A 17781-nucleotide genomic window follows, 5' to 3' on the forward strand; every position below is an offset into this window, starting at 1 on the left:
GTTTGCAAGTATCTTTACCTGGCATTTTCCTCTCATAAGGAAAACAGTCACACTGGATTAGGGCCTACTCTAGTGACCTCGCCTTAACCTGATGGTACTTGCAAAGATCCTTTTTCCAAATAAGGTCACGTTCATAGGTACCGGGGCCTTAGGACTTCCAACATTTTTGGGGGAAGGACGTGAGCCAACCCATAACAGACACAACATCATTTATGCAGTCTGGGTATCAAAAATACATACCCGGATATACTTACGAGGAAACATAGGACGACTCAAAAATTGAAGGATATTCTACAAAATAACTGGCCTGTAGTCTTCAGAAATGCCTGCAAAATGAAACGTAAAGAATTACCTGGGAGCTATCTCATAGTAAAGTCGGTTAAAGAGACCTGACAACTGGGCTCCCTGCTCAGCAGGGAGTCTACTCCTCCTCCTCCCCCTGCTCCTCCCCCCCCTGCTTGTGCATGTGGGCTAGATAGCATTTATTTGACAGAGAGAGAGAGGAGAGGGAGGGAGGGAGGGAGAAGCAGACTCCCTGCAGAGCAGCGAGCCCTATGTGGGGCTCCATCCTAGGACTCTGGGATCATGACCTGATCCGAATACAAATAAATGTTAAACTGACTGAGCCACCCCTCAAATAAATAAAATCTTGAGAGAGAGAGAGAGAGAGAGAGAGAGAGGTGACAACTGAATGCAATGCACGATTTTGAATTTTCCTCTGCTGTAAAGGACATTATTGGGACAATTGATGGAAATGGAATCATGCCTGTAGAGGAATAATATTGTATCAATGTGAATTCCTTCATTTTGAAAATGTTCCCTTTTTTCAACCAAACAGGATGCTATGCTACATTTCCTCGGATCTGTATGCTGCTAGAACCTCAGGGAAGCCTTTGCTGACCGTCTCTTGCCTTGCTCTGCTCCGGAGCAGCAATTATCCAGGGACACAAACAACTCCATCATCTTGCTCATATCGGGAGAGGATATTCATATTTACCTCCACTCGATACCCAGGAAGGATCTTCTTGTATACAAGAGGAAAGGACAAGTGTGGACAGTGTGAAAGAGGTAACCTCACCCGGCCGGATGGAAGTGGGACATTTCTGTTCATTTGATTTCGGGAGACCATTCAACACTCCTCCCCAGCCCAACACCTACTCTGTGAAGGGACTCCTTGCCCTGCCTGGGGTCCTGTTCAAAGGTTCCTTTGCTTGTTGCAAGATTAGGTCACTACATAATCTGAAAGGTCATAATCAGGGTTAAAAGAAATTTTTTTTTTTTTTAAGATTTTATTTGTTCATTCACGAGAGACGCAGAGGCAGAGGCAGAAGCAGGCTCCCAGGAGGAGTCCGATGCTGGACTAGATTCTGGGACCCCGAGATCACGCCCTGAGCCCAAGGCAGGCGCTAAACTGCTGAGCCAACCGCGCGTCCCGGGTAAACAAAATGTCATGTTAAATTGGTGACAAAACTCTCATCTTGGTATGTAACGTTTAGCCGACTGTCTGTTGCGTATTGCGTGGAATCTTTGCGGAAAGGAAGGCGAGACCGAACCCCGGCCCTGAGCCACCACCACTCCCGCGGGGCTCCAGCGGACCCCGCCTTCTCGGGTCTCCGATCCGGGTGCCGCCTCCCGGCCGCCCGACCGCCACCCCGGCCCCCACCCCGGCCCCCACCCCGGCCGCCTCCCCTCCAGGCGTCCGCCGCCGCCGCGGCCAAAGACTGGGACGTCCGCCCGGCGTCCCAGAGCCGGGGACCGGACTGGGGGGTGGGGACGTCACGACGGGGGCGTGGCGTACGCAGATGAGCGGGCGCGCAGAGGCCGCTGGTCCGGCAGCGCCGGGGCCCGCGTGGGGCGAGACGAAGGCGCCGGAGGCGGTGCGTGGGGTGGACGCAGGTGTCCGCGGGGGTGGCGCGGGGGGACGGGGTGCGGAGGCGGCGGGCGTGAAGTGACCGTGTGTAAGGAGTGGGGCGAGCGCGAGGGTGTGTGCGTCGGGGCGGGGAGCAACTCATACTTACCTGGCAGGGGAGATACCATGATCACGAAGGTGGTTTTCCCAGGGCGAGGCTTATCCATTGCACTCCGGATGTGCTGACCCCTGCGATTTCCCCAAATGTGGGAAACTCGACTGCATAATTTGTGGTAGTGGGGGACTGCGTTCGCGCTTTCCCCTGGTGATTCTGGTGGCTAAGATCAGACCTCGTTTCTGGCTGCGTGCGCCTCGGAGGCCTCGTGAGCTATTCTTTGACTTTCTTGTGGTTACGGCTTGGCCTTCGGGGCTTTTCGCGTGTCATCCGTCCCCGTGTCGTCCTTATGACCGCTCACGTCGGTGCTCACTTTCGGTTGTATCTGTATGTGGCGAGGAGTTTCCTTACTTGGGACGCCTCGGTGCTTGAGCGGTGACCGGCTCTCTCAGCAATAAAGAAATAATATCCTTTAGGAAAAAGAATTCCTTTCTTTCAGGGTTTTCGGTATCTTTGAAAAGACTCACATAACGAGAGGCAAGTCGCTTTCAGCAAATCCCCTGTGGGTTGTTTTTGTTTGCTTTTTAAAGATCTTACTTATTCAAGAAAGACAGAGAGAGGGGCACAGACACAGGCAGAGGGAGAAGCAGGCTCCATGCCGGGAGCCCCACGCGGGACTCGATCTCAGGACTCCAGGATCAAGCCCTGGGCTGAAGGCGGCGGCGCTAAACCGCTGAGCCACCTGGGCTGCCCTGCTCCTGTGTTCTAAACCCAAACCAGGAGAACGCGTTTTCTTTCTTTTTAAGATTTTTATTTATTCTTCAGAGAGAGAGACAGAGACACAGGCAATGGGAGGAGCAGGCGCCATGCAGGGAGCCCGATTTGGGACTCGATCCCGGGACTCGATCCCGGGACTCCAGGATCTCGCCTGGGCCGAAGGCAGGCGCTAAGCCACTGAGCCACCCGAGCTGCCTTTTCTTTTCTCTTTTCTCTTCTTTCTCTTCTCTTCTCTTCTCTTCTCTTCTCTTCTCTTCTCTTCTCTTCTCTTCTCTTCTCTTCTCTTCTCTTTCTTCTCTTCTCTTCTCTTTCTTCTCTTTTCTTCTTCTTCTTCTTCTTCTTCTTCTTCTTCTTCTTCTTCTTCTTCTTCTTCTTCCTCTTCTTCTTTTCTCCTCCTTCTCCTCCTCCTCCTTCTTTCTTCTTTCTTCTTTTTTTAAGATTTTTATTGAGAACCCCTTTTCAACTCAACACTTCTTCCTGCCCATCTTCTTTCCTGCAGAATTATTATCAAGGCTTTATCAAAACCTTCATTAGTGTGGTCCAGTGACCAGCAGTCTCAGAAGCGTCACCTGCCACCCTGGGGGCATGCTTAAGAATGCAGCATCTTAGGGACTCCTAGCCGGCACACTGGGTTAAGCCTCGGACTCTTGATACCAGCTCAGGTCGTGATCTCAGGGTCTCAGTGGAACCTGCGTAACTTTCTCCCTCTCCCTCACCCTCTGCTGCTCCCCCTGCCCCAAAGGATGCGGCATCTTAGGCTTCACCTTTGCACAACTTACCAAATCATAATCGCCGGTTTAACAAGAGTCCCGGTTGATTCTATACACGTTGACGTGTGAGAAGCAGGGATCTAACACAGTGTATATTTGGGTTTTCTGACTCTACCCACTGGGACCTAACTTCCCTGAGGGCAGGCTTTCTTGCTTATTTTGTTGACTCTTCCGTTCATACTTGGCTGGAATAGCGCATGGCTATGTAATAGGCTTTTAATATACTTCATGAATTCACTTACTGATCTCAGGCTTAAAAAAGTAGATTCCAACCATGTTCCAGATTCTAGCTCTGAGTCCAGGTAAGATTAATAACACTGTATCCTTCCTACAGAGAAATCACAGAGTTGGAAACACTCACTCCTTGGTCATTTTCAACAGTAGTGTCTTTGAAGGTCATTTGCTTGGGCCCCTCCACGAGAGCTGTGAAAAAACAGTCCCTGAGCTCAGGGGGAGCATCCGCTGGTCTACACCATCAGCCCCCAACCTAGTCTCCTTCAGCCCCTTCTCGCTTTGGGAGAGTGGGAGGGATCATCTTACAGACATCAGAAAAAGGTAAGTCAGGGGTGTGCGCCTTAACTGCTCTCACACGCCTGCCTCCTGCTCGTGCATTGCTTCACCCTGGGTCAAGCTGTAGGGGAGCCAGAGCCTTATTTTGATCCTTCCGGGTCTCCAGCAGGCCCTTAGAATTAAATGGACAAAAAACAGAATAACAGGAGGAAAGCACACGGAGTTTTACGTGTACATAGAGGACCACATAGGAAAATGAAGACCCAAAGAGGTGGCTGGGTGGTTCTCCAAGGAGCCCTGGTCCCTTTTGCTTTTTATTTTGTCTGAAGACCAAGATCTGGTGCTTAATGTTCACTGATACTGGTGTGTCATCGCATCGCCAGTTTAACAAGGCTCCGCACCTATGTTATATCCATTGTTATCATTGTCTTATCTTGCCTTGGCCAGTGGGAAGCCTTTCAAGCTGGCTCTCTGGTGTGCTTGACACGCCCACATCAGTCATTGTACATTTCTTTACTTTTTGACACGGCTACACGTTCCGGGCTTGACGAGGCCCATCGAGACCCAGCCGTGGGGGCCCTTCTGGTGGCTTGGCTCCTTTGCCCCTCCTTTGGCCAGCGACCTGGATTCCTTTGACAGAGGTGGCCACCACCTGGAATAGGTCAAGATTCTTTGGATCTCCTGGAGAGGCCCTGGACTCAAAGGAAGAAGAAGAGAACACCAGTGCCCAGATGGGACTCCTTGCCCCGGCTCCATGTGTTTTAACACACGGTTCAGATCCCGTCTAGTGTGTGCCACCCAAGACCACTCACCCACCCTACGCAGGTCCCACAGAGGCGCAGCAGGCCGCATCCGCATAGCCTTCCCTTGACTGAGTGTGTCGCCAGCCCTGCACCCTCAAGGACGGGGCGGGGGAGGGAGTACCTTGGAAGCCCCCCACTGCTCTCCATGACTCCCAGACAGGAAGGATCGGCCATGCTTGGGGCCCACACCTGCACTGGCTGGTCACCAAAGCCCGCTGCCCCCCCCTCCCCCTACTTCCCCAAAGCACCAAAGCTAGGTCCCCGGGCATTCCACACCTCTGCATCTCATCGGAGATGATGGGGGCGCGCGCCCCATGAAGGTCTTAAGGTTTCCTCTTCGGTCCCTGTCTGCTGGTCTCTGTAGACGGTGACATTAGAGGCTGGGGTCTCTGGGCGACTTCCAAGCCATACCATCTTCCTGAAGGTCACCTGTTGGACTTCCGCGGCAGGGCCTCCTGAACCCGCAGAGGGTCCCCTTCAGTCCTTCTTGGTGAGCAGTGGGACTGGGACTGGGACTGGGTCGGGGAGAGAACCAGGAGGTGCCTTCCGGGAGAGGAAGGCGTGTGGGGAAACGCAGTGTCCCGGCGGAGAGACAGAACCCAAACCAAACAGGAGCCTGTGGGCTCAGAGGCCGGGGATGGCGGCGGCTGGGTCCCCGAGGCCTCAAGAGCCACATTCCCACTGCGGTTCCGGTTCCGCTGCCAGTCCCCCCGGCATGCACTCCAGCTGCACTGGAGCCTCTGGAGTTTCCTTCCCACAGGCAGGAAGAGAACACCCCCCCCCCACCCCCCACCACCTGGCCCCGTCGCGATCTCCCCGGGGCTCTCCGGCTGGGCCTCCGTACCCTCCTCCGCAGGCCTTGTCAGTACAGCCTGAAGGGTCTGGCTCCAGGTCAGCCAGCTGGTCAGGGCCCAGCCGCCGGCGGCCCGTGGAAGGGGGTGAATTTGCGTGCGGGTCCAAGAGGGCAGCCGTCCAGCCCGCACCCACCGCACCCCCACCGCCACCGCCACCGCCACCGCCACCCCCACTCTCTGCGCCCTGCCTCCAGCCCTCATTGCCCGACTCCCCGGCTCTCCCTCAGCTCTAAGTCTGCGCTTTGGGGGCCAGTCTCCCCTTCCTTCCCCCCTGCCCCTTTCTGCAGGTGGAGACCCCAGCGGTCGGAGGCCGGAGAGCGGACAAGGTGGAAGTGTTGCGTGTGTCTCACCTCCCCGGGCCACACGCACACGTGCAGCAGGAGAATCGGCGCCCCGGCTGACTGCGGAGGTGCGGGTGTGGCGCGGCGTGCGAGCCGTCCCTGCTCCCTCGGCGGGAACGCTGCCCCCCCGCGGCTGCAGGGACAGGTGCAACGGCACGGGAAGCCTCGAGGGTCCTCCCGTCGACCAGAGACCCGAAGGCGCCTCCGAGGTTCTTGCTCATCACCACGGCCAGGCCCGTGGGGGCCCCCGCGGCATCTCGCTTCGGCCAACGTCCGCCTCGACGCGAGCGCGCGGTGGGCAATGGCTTGGGAACTAGCACCCTGAGGTGTGCTAGTCCCGTCCCACCGAGTAGATCAGGCGGTCTTCTGTCTCCGTAAGTCCGTATCTTTCGGGACCTTACGAGGGGCAGGGAAGAGGGAGACAGAGCCTGCAGCAGCTGGGAGGGACGGAAGCAGGGACCGCCCCGCCCCGGGAGGTGGGGCAGGAGACCGAGGCCGAGACCGAGGTGGAGAGGGACAGTTTTCACGAACGCCCAGACGCCGGGCCGCCTCGGGGGCTGGCCGAGGGCACAAGCCCTTTGCCCACTGCTGTCTGTCTGGGGCGGGAAAGGAAAGGAGTGGAAAGGGCGCGGGGACGCGCGTGTAGGTAGGCTGCGGGAGGAAGGCGCAGGCGTGTGCCCCTGGCGACAGCGCACGCGCGGCTGAGTAGGGGGCTGTGCCCTAAAGGTTTCCCCGACTTGGGCCTGGGGGAAGACGGCGACGCCAGGCTGCCAGGGCCGGCGCGGGGCAGAGGCCGGGCGGGCGCTGCGGGGCCGTGGCTTCCCGGAGGGCGCAAAAGCGTCAGGCACCTCCTTCGAGCCGGAATCGAACCAGCGACCTAAGGATGTCCGCGCCTAGCCAGCCTACAGTCCTCCGCTCTACCCGCTGAGCTACCGAAGGGTGCGCGCTCACACGCCTGGGTCGTTAGCGTTTCTCCGGGTGACGGAGGCCACCGCCCTGGCGTGCCGCCGCCCCCGCCCCCGCCCCCGCCTGCCTCGGCGGCGCGGTGGGAACCGCTGCGAAGGGAGCTGCCCCCGCGCCGCCCGCCGCCCGCCGCCCGCCGCGCCGCTTTCCCCGCGGGGCAGCGAGTGCCTGCGCTCGGCAGCTGCCCGGCCGGGGCCGGCCTCCCGGGTCGACGACTGTCCGCGGCCTGGGCTCGGGCTCTCGCCCGCTGCCTCAGTTCCCCACGCGTGCGGTGGGGGAGGGAGGCCCTGACCAGCAGAGGAGGAGAGCCCCCCCCTCCCGGGACCCCGCAAGGCGCGCACCAGGTAGGCGGCTGCGACCGCCTCACTACCTGCTGGGTGTTTAAATGCCTTTGGTTCAAACTGATCCTTAGGCCAGAATGACATTTTCTGGCTATGCCGCCCGCCCTTCAAAGCCAATAGCATCCTTAAAAAAAAAAAAAAAAAAATTACATACTTATCTCCATAGAGACACAGAGAGAGGGGGGCAGAGGCACAAGCAGGCTCCATGCAGGGAGCCCGACGTGGGATTCGATCCACGGTCCCCTGGATCAAGCCCTGGGCTGCAGGCGGCGCCAAACCGCTGCGCCACCGGGGCTGCCCGGCCAATGGCGTTCTTGATTGATTTCTTTACTTTCGCCCCTGCGGCGAGATTTCTTATTTTTATTTTATGTATTTACTATTCCTATTGTTTAAAAAATAATAATGGAGAGTGGGAAGTGGAGGATTCAGATCAAGCCACTCCTCTGCTCAAAACCTATCAGTTGGGATCCCTGGGTGGCGCAGCGGTTTGGCGCCTGCCTTTGGCCCAGGGCCCGATCCTGGAGACCCGGGATCGAATCCCACGTCGGGCTCCCGGTGCATGGAGCCTGCTTCTCTCCCCTCCTGTGTCTCTGCCTCTCTCTCTCTCTCTCTCTCTCTCTCTCTGTGACTATCATGAATAAATAAATAAATCTTAAAAAAAAAAAGAGTCCCATATTCAGGTGACTGAGCAAGCCAGGCACCCCCATCTAGAGCTTACTTAAACAAAATAGACACAACAAACACATAAACAAACCCTTTTGATTCACTCAGAAATAAAGTCTTAACAATGGCCTGCAAAGAGTGGAGCCGGCGCTTGAGATGCCTGGCGGTCCGTTCTGGGGAAAGGCCAGCAGCGCCACGGTCCCCTGCGGGGACCCCTTACACGGGGCTGGACTCCCGAAGGGCACTACCAGAGGTGGAAGTCCAAATCAAGAGTGTCTGCCGGCGGTGCCCAAGGGGATCTCCGCAGCAGCGAGTACCTGCGGTGGATTTCCAGGCCGAACTGAGACGCCAAGAGGTGAGGCGGTTAAAGCAGTATTGGAACATCCAAATAGCTGATTTCCAAGTGGAATGAAAACACTATCCACGAAGGGGCGCCTGAATGGCTCAGTGGGTAAAGCGTCCGACTGGATTTCGGCTCATGTTATGAGCTGAGAGTCAGGAGATCGAGCCCTGTGATGGGCTCTGCGCTGAGCATGGAACTGCTTACGTTTCTCTCTCCTCCCTCTGCCCCTGCCCTTCCCCGTTCTCTTTCTTGCTCACTTGCGCTCTTCTCGTGCGCTCTCTCTCTCTCTCAAAGAAGAAGGAAGGAAGGAAGGAAGGAAGGAAGGAAGGAAGGAAGGAAGGCCATAAGAAAACAGTCTGACGATGATCTACAAGACCCTCATGATCTCACCCCCACCTAGTCCCCTCTCTGACTTAATTTTGTACAATTCTTCAAGGATGCTCTGGACCCGAGGCCTCCTTGGTAGTCACACACACTCCTACCCGGGCCTTTGCTCTAGGCCGTCTCTGCGCTCTGGGTGCTTCTCCCCAGGGAGCCATGACGGATTGCCTCACCCCCTTCAAGCCTTTGCTCATACAGCACCGTCTCACTGTAACCTCTTCTGACCATCCCGCTTTTCCACAGCAACCTGCCCCCCACTCAACTCCTGATGCCCTCTCCCTCCTCAGCGTTGGCTTTTCACAGCTCCTAACCCCTCACAACCCCACTGAATTACCTAGTGTGTCCACTGGCGGTTTTCTCCCGCTCCCCCTGCCCCTTCTGCAAAATATGAGCACCAAGAGGCCCTTCTGGCACCAATTCCCGAAGCGTCTGGCACAGCCTATATACTCACCAAACAGTTGTCAAGTGGACAAACTCTCAGTGTCATCAAAGAGGAGATGAGAATATAAAAGAGGGGGAAAAGAGAGAGAGAGAGAGAGAGAGAGAGAGAATATAAAAGAGGGGGCCGGGGCCAAGAGCCAGGGTTCAGCCAGGGGGAGGTGTGGAGTTATCTTGTTGGATCAGGAAGCAGGATCTCTTAGGTTGAGAACTGCAGAACTCTCTCAGCACAGAACCACCCCTCCAGACCGTGTCCTTCGCTGAGATTTGACCAGACTCCTTGCAGCAGCACAAGGTTCTGTCCCTAAGATGGACCGCCAGCCGGAGAGATTCGTGAAACAGCTGACACGGGCCCCCAACCCCTCTTTCGGAGGGCATCTGAAGGGTGGTGGGGGAAGGACAGGGCCCATCTCCGCGTCCCCGAGGGAGGAGAGCATCCCCACTTCCCTAGCTGCCAGCTCACTAACACGGCTGCCTACCAGCAGTTACACCGACCTCCCCCATCGGGAACTTTTCGCTTCCCCGACTGGCCTGAGCCCCCTTTCCCGCGTTCTTGCTGCCAAACGGCCACATCACCTCTGCACGATTGGGAATGGAGCTCAGCTCTTTGCCCTCCCGTCACTTTCGCTATTGTCTGCTGCGATTATCTTTGACAGGGTCCAAGTCAGAAAGCGCCAGAGGGCACCGGGTGGGGCCGCCCCGAGTGGGTGCTGGGGGGCAGGAGGAGGCCGAAGGGCGCCAGCCCCCGACTGCCCGCTGGGGCTCCCGGGAGACACGCGACCCGCTGCGGTGGAAGGGCACCGTTTAACGCTTGCCTTCCTTTTCTTGCTTGCAAACTTAGCATCGTGGTTTTCCTTCCAGCGTTTACTAGATCAGGCCACTACCGCGCGTCCTGAAGAAGCGCTTTCCCTCAGAGAGACGCCGTCAATGAACATCGCCGGGGATTCTCCTTCGGGCGGCTTAGCACTGCGGGGCAGCCGGCGGAAAGGCCTTTCCTGAGTTTTCGATTGTATTTGCAAATGAGTTTCGAACACGCGAGGACACAAATGGGCTGAAACGTTCTTGGTGCCGAAAGGAAGGCGACACCGAACCCCGGCCCTGAGCCACCACCACTCCCGCGGGGCTCCAGCGGACCCCGCCTTCTCGGGTCTCCGATCCGGGTGCCGCCTCCCGGCCGCCCGGCCCCCACCCCGGCCCCCACCCCGGCCCCCACCCCGGCCGCCTCCCCTCCAGGCGTCCGCCGCCGCCGCGGCCAAAGACTGGGACGTCCGCCCGGCGTCCCAGAGCCGGGGACCGGACTGGGGGGTGGGGACGTCACGACGGGGGCGTGGCGTACGCAGATGAGCGGGCGCGCAGAGGCCGCTGGTCCGGCAGCGCCGGGGCCCGCGGGGCCCGCGTGGGGCGAGACGAAGGCGCCGGAGGCGGTGCGTGGGGTGGACGCAGGTGTCCGCGGGGGTGGCGCGGGGGGACGGGGTGCGGAGGCGGCGGGCGTGAAGTGACCGTGTGTAAGGAGTGGGGCGAGCGCGAGGGTGTGTGCGTCGGGGCGGGGAGCAACTCATACTTACCTGGCAGGGGAGATACCATGATCACGAAGGTGGTTTTCCCAGGGCGAGGCTTATCCATTGCACTCCGGATGTGCTGACCCCTGCGATTTCCCCAAATGTGGGAAACTCGACTGCATAATTTGTGGTAGTGGGGGACTGCGTTCGCGCTTTCCCCTGGCTTTTCTCGGTAGAAAGAAAGAGATGCTCGGCTCGTTTCGCGCCTTCCATCGCCTGCCCACGGTTCTTTCTCACCGGGCTCTGTTACGTTCTTGTCGTTCAGTAGCCTCAGTCGCGGCAAGGCGTGAGCTTGGTCGCACGACAGCACTTCCTCTCGCAGTTCTTCCGAGTAGCTAAGTTGAGGACCGTGCTGTGCTGTGCTGTGCTGTGCTGTGCTGTGCTGTGCTGCCAACGTAGGAGTCCTCTGGAGACCTCGGTACGTCGAGCTTGAGGGCTTTCGAGCGAATGCTCGAGAGTTGCGAGAGGTACGCGGGGTGGCCGTCGAAGGCGGGCGCGGGCGGTCACGCCTACTCCAGAGAAGGTAGTTCCTGCGCCGCATCCGACAGCCCAGCCGGCCGGGTAGCGGGTTGCTGGGGAAGAATCGGGAGTCCCTTGGTACGGAGGTCAGTTTGCATTGCACGTGAGTCGCGGGCCTTTCTTTAAAGCGGTGGGAAGAGGGGCCCGGCGCCACACCGGGGGGACATACCCTGGGTTCCGGAATTGCATGCAGAATTAACAAATTTTTCCCAGTGGCTTTAGGAGGACCCGTGGGCCTGAGCCCCTCCACCGGAGGCCGCCGTAGAGTTCATCTCTACCGAGCTTTCCGGGAAGGTCTGGCACTGTCCTCCTCCTCACTCCCAAGTACGTATATATACGTGTGGATACGTGTGGAGGCCGCGTAGGCCCGTCGCATGGACGGGAGACCGGGCGAGACCAGCCGGCCGTCTCAAAAAGACCTTCCAGGGACGCCCGGGTGGCTCAGCGCTTGAGCGCCTGCCTTCGGCCCAGGGCGCGATCCTGGAGACCGGGGATCGAGTCCCGCATCGGGCCCCCTGCCTGGAGCCTGCTTCGGTCTCCGCCTGTGTGTCTGCCTCTCGGGGTCTCTCCTGAATGAATAGCACAGCGCGTATACTGTGTCTCATGAATAAGTAAATAAAAATCTTTTTAAAAGAATACGTGGGGGATAGATCCCAGGGTACGAATTGCATGCCTCGCCTGTCAAAAAGCCTAAAGTGTATTGTATCATCACGGGTTGTGCTGTAACTTTGCCATTACTATCTTTGCAGCAATTAGTAGTTATATTGACTCAAACCAGTACCGTTGTGAAGGTGAGAGGAAAAACTCACCAATGCGTTTACTTATTCCTAAGGTGTTTATAGTTAACGGGGATTCCTTTCTTTTATTCAAACCCCTCCAATCAAGTCGGTTTACAAAACATTTTTGGATCAAATGTAGGGCTGGAGTATCTCTGATACATACTAGTTTTACTTTAGTATTAAAAAAAAAAAAAAGGTTATCAAGGAAGATGGCCCACATGTAATCTACCAGTAATCACTAATAATTGAAGTGTTGAAGTTAAATCTGACCATACCTATATACTGTGTGGAGGCCGAGAAAATCAAGGCCATTCCACCTCAAGTTTAGCGTTAGCACAAGTACAGCCATCTCAGGCCCCTGTGAATAAGAGCTGAACTCTAGAGGGAAAACCGCAGAACGCCCTTGACCGAGACAGAAAGTCCCATGTTGGAATGAAAACAGAAATTCCTCCAGCCCTTCTGAAAATCCCCTAGACCAGCCCATAAAGACCCAGCTGTAACCCACCTCGGGGTCCGAGTCCCTGCTCCGCTGTGTCGGGCACACTTGGACCCAGGCTCGAGCTTGCTAATAAACCCTCGTGTACTTGCATCGGTGTCGGCTCCTCGGTGGTTTTCTCGGATTCGCAATCTTGGGCACAACAACGGAGAGTGGGGAGTGGGATTAGTTGGAAATCTGTAACTGTAGGGAATCAGTACCTTTTCAGTTGCATTCGGTAGCAATATGTTATTCTAGGGAACTTAGGTGTCAAGTCCTTGTGAAAACCATTGTCCAGTCCTCCTGAAGTCAGTGCTGGCTGTACTTGGAAAAACTTGAATCCAACTGTTGTTTCCTTTACTTTTCTTTCACTTTGACAGCAAATAAGTGACCTCGGTGAACCTTTTCAAAAAGTGTAGCGGCCACTGCCACAGCTTTCGAAGCACTAGCCCAGGAACCGGCGTCCAGAACTGAGAAATAGACTATTACTTTATAGCCGAATTCAATTTTTGAGTTGACTCCACTAGCAGCATCTTTTTATTTATTTATTTGTTATTTTTTAAAAAGATTTTATTTATTCATTCACAAGAGACACACAGAGAGAGGCAGAGACACAGGCAGAGGGAGAAGCAGAGGTTCCCTGCAGGGAACCCGACGCGGGACTCGATCCAGGGACTCCAGGATCACACCCTGGGCCGAGGGCAGGCGCCAAACGGCTGAGCCACCCAGGCGTCCTAGTATCTTTATTTTTAAGACAAAATAAGTGGAAAGGTTTTTCAAATTTTGGAAAAAGTGGAGGGAATGACTATAGCTGATTTCATTCCTTCAAAATATTTTTCTCGGGCAGCCCGGGTGGCTCAGCGGTTTGGCGCCGCCTTCAAGCCCGGGGTGTGATTCTGGAGTCCCGGGATCGAGTCCCACGTCGGGCTCCCTGCATGGAGCCTGCTTCTCTCTCCCTGCCTGTGTCTCTGCCTGACTCTCTCTCTCTGTGTGTCTCATGAATAAATGAGTAAAAGCTTTAAAAAAAAATTTTTTTTTTTTCTCCTAAGGAACCCAACCACAGGATCTTGGGAATTTTCATGCAGTGTTTTCAGTGGTTTTGCCTGTTCTGTAAAACCTGAAGCCTACTGTCTGTCTACAATACCCTAGTAGTCCACCAATTTTTAATTTTTTAAATTTTTTTGGTAGCATACCAAACTTTGAGTTTGGTGACTTTGAGACTGTAACTTCGTAACGCTTTGCAGGCCTTAGCTGACATGTCCTAAATGTTATACTTCAGTTTCACAATTATTGCAATGTTGAGGCCCTATGTCCCTTTGAAGCAAGGGATTGTAACAAAGCCCAAATGCCCATTTCACATTGGCCTTTAGTTTGGGAGGCTACCAGCACATTATTTACATATTGAATAATTATGAATCCCTCTGGTCGACGATTTTCTCTAACTGTTCCTGTAAAGGACTAGAGAAAATTGGAGTCCTGATTTCCTTGAGAAATTCTTTCCATGGATTCCACAAGTAAAAGCAAAAATGATTTAGACTAGTCCACCAGAGGGAAAGAAAAAGCAGAACATAAATCAACTACAGAAATAAGGTTTGCAGTTGACGATACTTAAAGTCAAAATAATTGCAGTTAGAAACTACAGGAGTGCATGTTAATAGAGTAGTAAGTTTTCTTTTTTTCTCTTTAAAGATTTTACTTATTTATTCATGACAGACATAGAGAGAGGCAGAGAGACACAGGCAGAGGGAGAAACAGGCTCCATGCAGGGAGCCCAATGTGAGACTCAATCCCCGGGGACTCCAGAATCACACCCTGGGTGAAGGCAGGCACTGAACCACTGAGCCACCCAGGGATACCAACTTTTCTAAGATCTTATACAAATCTACATATTAGTCAACTATTGTATCAAATTAAATTACTTCCTTATAGACTACTCTTAAAATTATTAAAATACCTTGTTTTTCTAATTCTTTCATCACTGTTTTTTTTGTTGTTGTTGTTGTTGTTGTTGTTGTTTGGTTGGTTGGTTTTCAGTTTTTTTCCCTTCTAATTGAGTTCTTGACAAAGGATATTGTTTTACACCTGAGTTTGGTTTATCCTTTCAGTTATTTTCATTTAGTCTATATCTTTAATTAAACACTTTTTTTTCTAATTTTTTATTTATTTATGATAGGCACACAGTGAGAGAGAGAGAGGCAGAGACACAGGCAGAGGGAGAAGCAGGCTCCATGCACCGGGAGCCCGACGTGGGATTCGATCCCGGGTCTCCAGGATCGTGCCCTGGGCCAAAGGCAGGCGCCAAACCGCTGCGCCACCCAGGGATCCCTATATCTTTAATTAAATCAGTACCATTATTCCCTAAACCCAACTCTGTACACCATTTCTTTCAACTCTGAGTTCCTTTCCAGTGCTCTGTGAGATTATCATTCTCTGCCATACCTCTTTTCTTTCAGAAGGCACATAGCAAATTAGGGACTTTTGTCTCCAGGGAGCTTCACAAATATTTCATCTATAATATAGGGTATGGTAGCCTTTAGTTTGCACAGCAAGTCTTCCCCAGCAGGTTAACAGAAGAATCAGAACAAAGTAAAAACACGTTCCTCAGAAGGTCTATCTATAAAGGAACTGCAGAGGAAAGAACAACTAGAAAGGTGACCTGAAAAACCAACAACCTATATTGATCTCTCACCAGCTGGAAAGGAAGACATTTCCAGGAAACTACTGAATAAGCAGTACCAGTATCTAGCAGAAAAGGTAAGGCTCTATTAGGCCAAGGAAAAGTTGTTTCTTTTTTTATTTTTTACTTATTTATTTATGTATGTATGTATGTATGTATGTATGTATGTATGTAGAGAGCAAGAGAGAAGAAGTTGGGGGGAGCAGAGAGAGGGGGAAAGTACCTTCAGCAGGCTCCATGCTCAGCATGGAACCTGTCTTGGGACTCGATTCTACCAGTTCTGAGATCATGAACTGAGCCAAAATCAAAAGTCCGAGGCTCAACCGACTGAGCCACCCAGGCACCCCCAAGAAAAGTTTTTGGTGCATGTAGTTGGCTAACCAGTTCCTACCTCAGAGATTTTCTCAGTCAACTTTGAACCATTTACTATTTTTTTTTCTTTTTTTAAAAGATTTTATTCATGAGAGACACACACACTGAGAGGCAGAGACACAGGCAGAGGGAAAAACAGGTTCAATGCAGGGAACCTGATGCAAGACTCGATCCCAGGTCTGGGATCACACCCTGAGCTGAAGGCAGATGCTCAACCGCTGAGCCACCCAGGCGTCCCTCTGGAGTTTCTGTCTACAATCCTTCTTCCTATGTCCATCCTGTCCCACTAATAACATACATACAGCTTTTCCTTCTTTTGCTCTCTTCATAGGTTTTCCAGAGTAGGGATTAATCTCTTATTTTTCTGAGCAGGTAACAACAGCAATTTTTTTAAATTCATTCATTCATTCATTTAAATGATTTTATTTATTTATTCATGAGAGACATAGGCAGGGGAAAAAGCAGGCTCCCCACAGGAAGCCTGATGTGGGACTCTATCCCTGGACCCCAGGATCATGCCCTGAGCTGAAGGCAGATGCTCAACTGCTGAGCCACCCAGGCGTCCCACAACAGTTTTAAATTCCTTCATTTTTTTTTTAAGATTTATTTGTTTATTTTAAAGATAGAGGAGCAGAGAGAGAAGGAGAGAATCTTAACTAGGCTCCATTCTCATCATGGAGCCTGACACAGGGCTCAATTCCCACAACCCTGAGATCATGACCTGAGCTGAAATCAAGTCACTGAGCCAACCAGGTGCCCTTCCTTCATTCTTCCTTTATTTTTTTTTTTTAAGATTTTATTTATTTATTCATGAGAGGCACAGAGAGAGAGAGAGAGGCAGAGGAAGAAGCAGGCTCCACGCGGGGAGCTGGATGTGGGCCTCCATCTTGGGTCTCCAGGATCACGCCCTGGGCTGAAGGCGGCGCTAAACCACTGAGCCACCTGGGCTGCCCTTCATTCTTCCTTTAGATGTTCCCAAAATGGGCACCTGAGTGGCTCAGTGTTTGAGCATCTGCCTTAGGCTCAAGTTGGGATCTCGGGGTCCTAGGATCTAGTCCCACATCAGGCTTCCCGCTTCTCCCTCTGCCTATGTCTCTGCCTCTCTATTTGTATCTCTCATGAATAAATAATAAAATCTTAAAAAAAAAATTGTCCCCAAACTGTACAGCTGCTGAGGAGATCTGAACAACAGTGTGCCCTTGCCATCCTGCCACCACCCTGACTTGAGTTTGGATAGTATGAGAGCTGAGAGAAAGGTGATTAGATTGATAGCACTTCTGATTTGCACCTGGATCCTTGCCCCTGTACATTCTGAGAATTTTTTTTTTTTAAGATTTTTATTCATTCACGAGAGACACACACACAGAGAGGCACAGACACAGGCAGAGGGAGAAGCAGGCTCCATGCAGGGAGCCCGATGTGGGACTCGATCCCAGGTCTCCAGGATCACACCCTGGGCCCAAGGCAGCACTAAACTGCTGAGCCACCGGGGGTGCCCCATTCTGAAAAATTTCAATCAGCAAATTGCTGATGGAAATTAGTATGGAACTTGAGGTCTTGTGGCACAACACTGTAATTTCTGCTAGCTTACCTGTAGCAGTAAAGGCTTCAATTTGCCTCTGGATAGTTCTCTAAAGCTCTCAGTTCTTCCACATTGGGGGGTGGGAGGGGATGTGGCAGAGAGTTGGCTTCCCTTGGTCATGAATACTCCTTGGTGTGGTAAGTCACATAGTCCCCAGTGTGCTTGCTCCATCCAAGGAGCCAAGTCTTCTGGTTGCAGAATTCCACAGAGAGCAGCCCGTGCACATCCCCACCAGTGGAGCTGTTAAGTGGAAACACACTGTAAACTTTGGCAGCCTTCCTGGGATACAGAAAAAGCAGCTTTTGAATGATAACAGCTGGTCAGAAGGGCATGTGAAGGATGAGATGGTGGAGGCTGAGTTGTTTCTCAATGGTTTTTAGCTTTGCTCTTTTTTTTTTTTTAATGATTCTATTTATTTATTCATGAGAGACACGGAGAGAGAGACAGAAACACAGGCGAGGGAGAAGCAGGCTCCGTGCAGGGAACCTGATGTGGGACTTGATTCTAGGACTCTGGGATCACACCCTGGGCCGAAGGCAGATGCTGAACTGCTGAGCCACCCATGCATCCCTAGCTTTGCTCTTAATCTGGATTTGAGGGATCCCTGGGTGGCGCAGCGGTTTGGCGCCTGCCTTTGGCCCAGGGCACGATCCTGGAGACCCGGGATCGA

General features: G+C 53.4%; 1 protein-coding gene, 1 long non-coding RNA gene and 3 other non-coding genes across 6 annotated transcripts; 3 read left to right on the plus strand and 2 right to left on the minus strand.

Annotated features, from left to right (window-relative positions):
* The first annotated feature begins 2010 nt into the window (after nt 1–2010).
* On the plus strand, nt 2011–2174 carry LOC140640736 (U1 spliceosomal RNA). The gene has a single exon (XR_012037374.1). It is a non-coding gene; the product is annotated as a U1 spliceosomal RNA (small nuclear RNA).
* A 1022-nt stretch (nt 2175–3196) lies between these two features.
* LOC140640654 (uncharacterized) lies at nt 3197–7407 on the minus strand. Its single transcript, XM_072840244.1, has 4 exons — nt 6975–7407; nt 6029–6896; nt 5101–5367; nt 3197–4713 (listed from the first exon to the last, which is right to left on the minus strand). The coding sequence occupies exons 1-3, from the start codon at nt 7405–7407 to the stop codon at nt 5250–5252; spliced, it is 1419 nt and encodes a 472-aa protein (XP_072696345.1). The 3' UTR covers nt 3197–4713; nt 5101–5249.
* On the minus strand, nt 6869–6958 carry TRNAY-GUA (transfer RNA tyrosine (anticodon GUA)). Its single transcript is given in 2 exon segments — nt 6869–6904; nt 6922–6958. It is a non-coding gene; the product is annotated as a tRNA-Tyr (tRNA).
* Nucleotides 7408–10694: 3287 nt separating the features above from the next.
* LOC140639813 (uncharacterized) lies at nt 10695–12594 on the plus strand. 2 transcript variants are annotated; one of them, XR_012036464.1, is made up of 2 exons: nt 10695–11329; nt 11440–12594. It is a non-coding gene; the product is annotated as an uncharacterized lncRNA (long non-coding RNA). The 2 variants fall into 2 exon arrangements; XR_012036465.1 differs by having other exon boundaries at nt 10695–11312.
* Nucleotides 10706–10869, plus strand: LOC140640747 (U1 spliceosomal RNA). Its single transcript, XR_012037384.1, has one exon. It is a non-coding gene; the product is annotated as a U1 spliceosomal RNA (small nuclear RNA).
* Nucleotides 12595–17781: the final 5187 nt, after the last annotated feature.

The sequence above is a fragment of the Canis lupus genome, chromosome 9, assembly GCF_048164855.1.
Source record: "Canis lupus baileyi chromosome 9, mCanLup2.hap1, whole genome shotgun sequence".
Classification (NCBI taxonomy): Eukaryota; Metazoa; Chordata; class Mammalia; order Carnivora; family Canidae; genus Canis; species Canis lupus.

What these genes read in the sequence shown, in the direction of transcription:
- LOC140640654 (XM_072840244.1), bottom strand. Translation starts at nt 7,407, where the DNA reads ATGTCATTCTGGCCTAAGGATCAGTTTGAACCAAAGGCATTTAAACAC. An exon ending in GAGAAACGCTAACGACCCAG is followed by an intron (nt 6,897 to 6,974) that starts GCGTGTGAGCGC and finishes GGACATCCTTAG; the next exon opens with GTCGCTGGTTCGATTCCGGC. An exon ending in TGTGCGTGTGGCCCGGGGAG is followed by an intron (nt 5,368 to 6,028) that starts GTGAGACACACG and finishes CTCTCCCGGAAG; the next exon opens with GCACCTCCTGGTTCTCTCCC.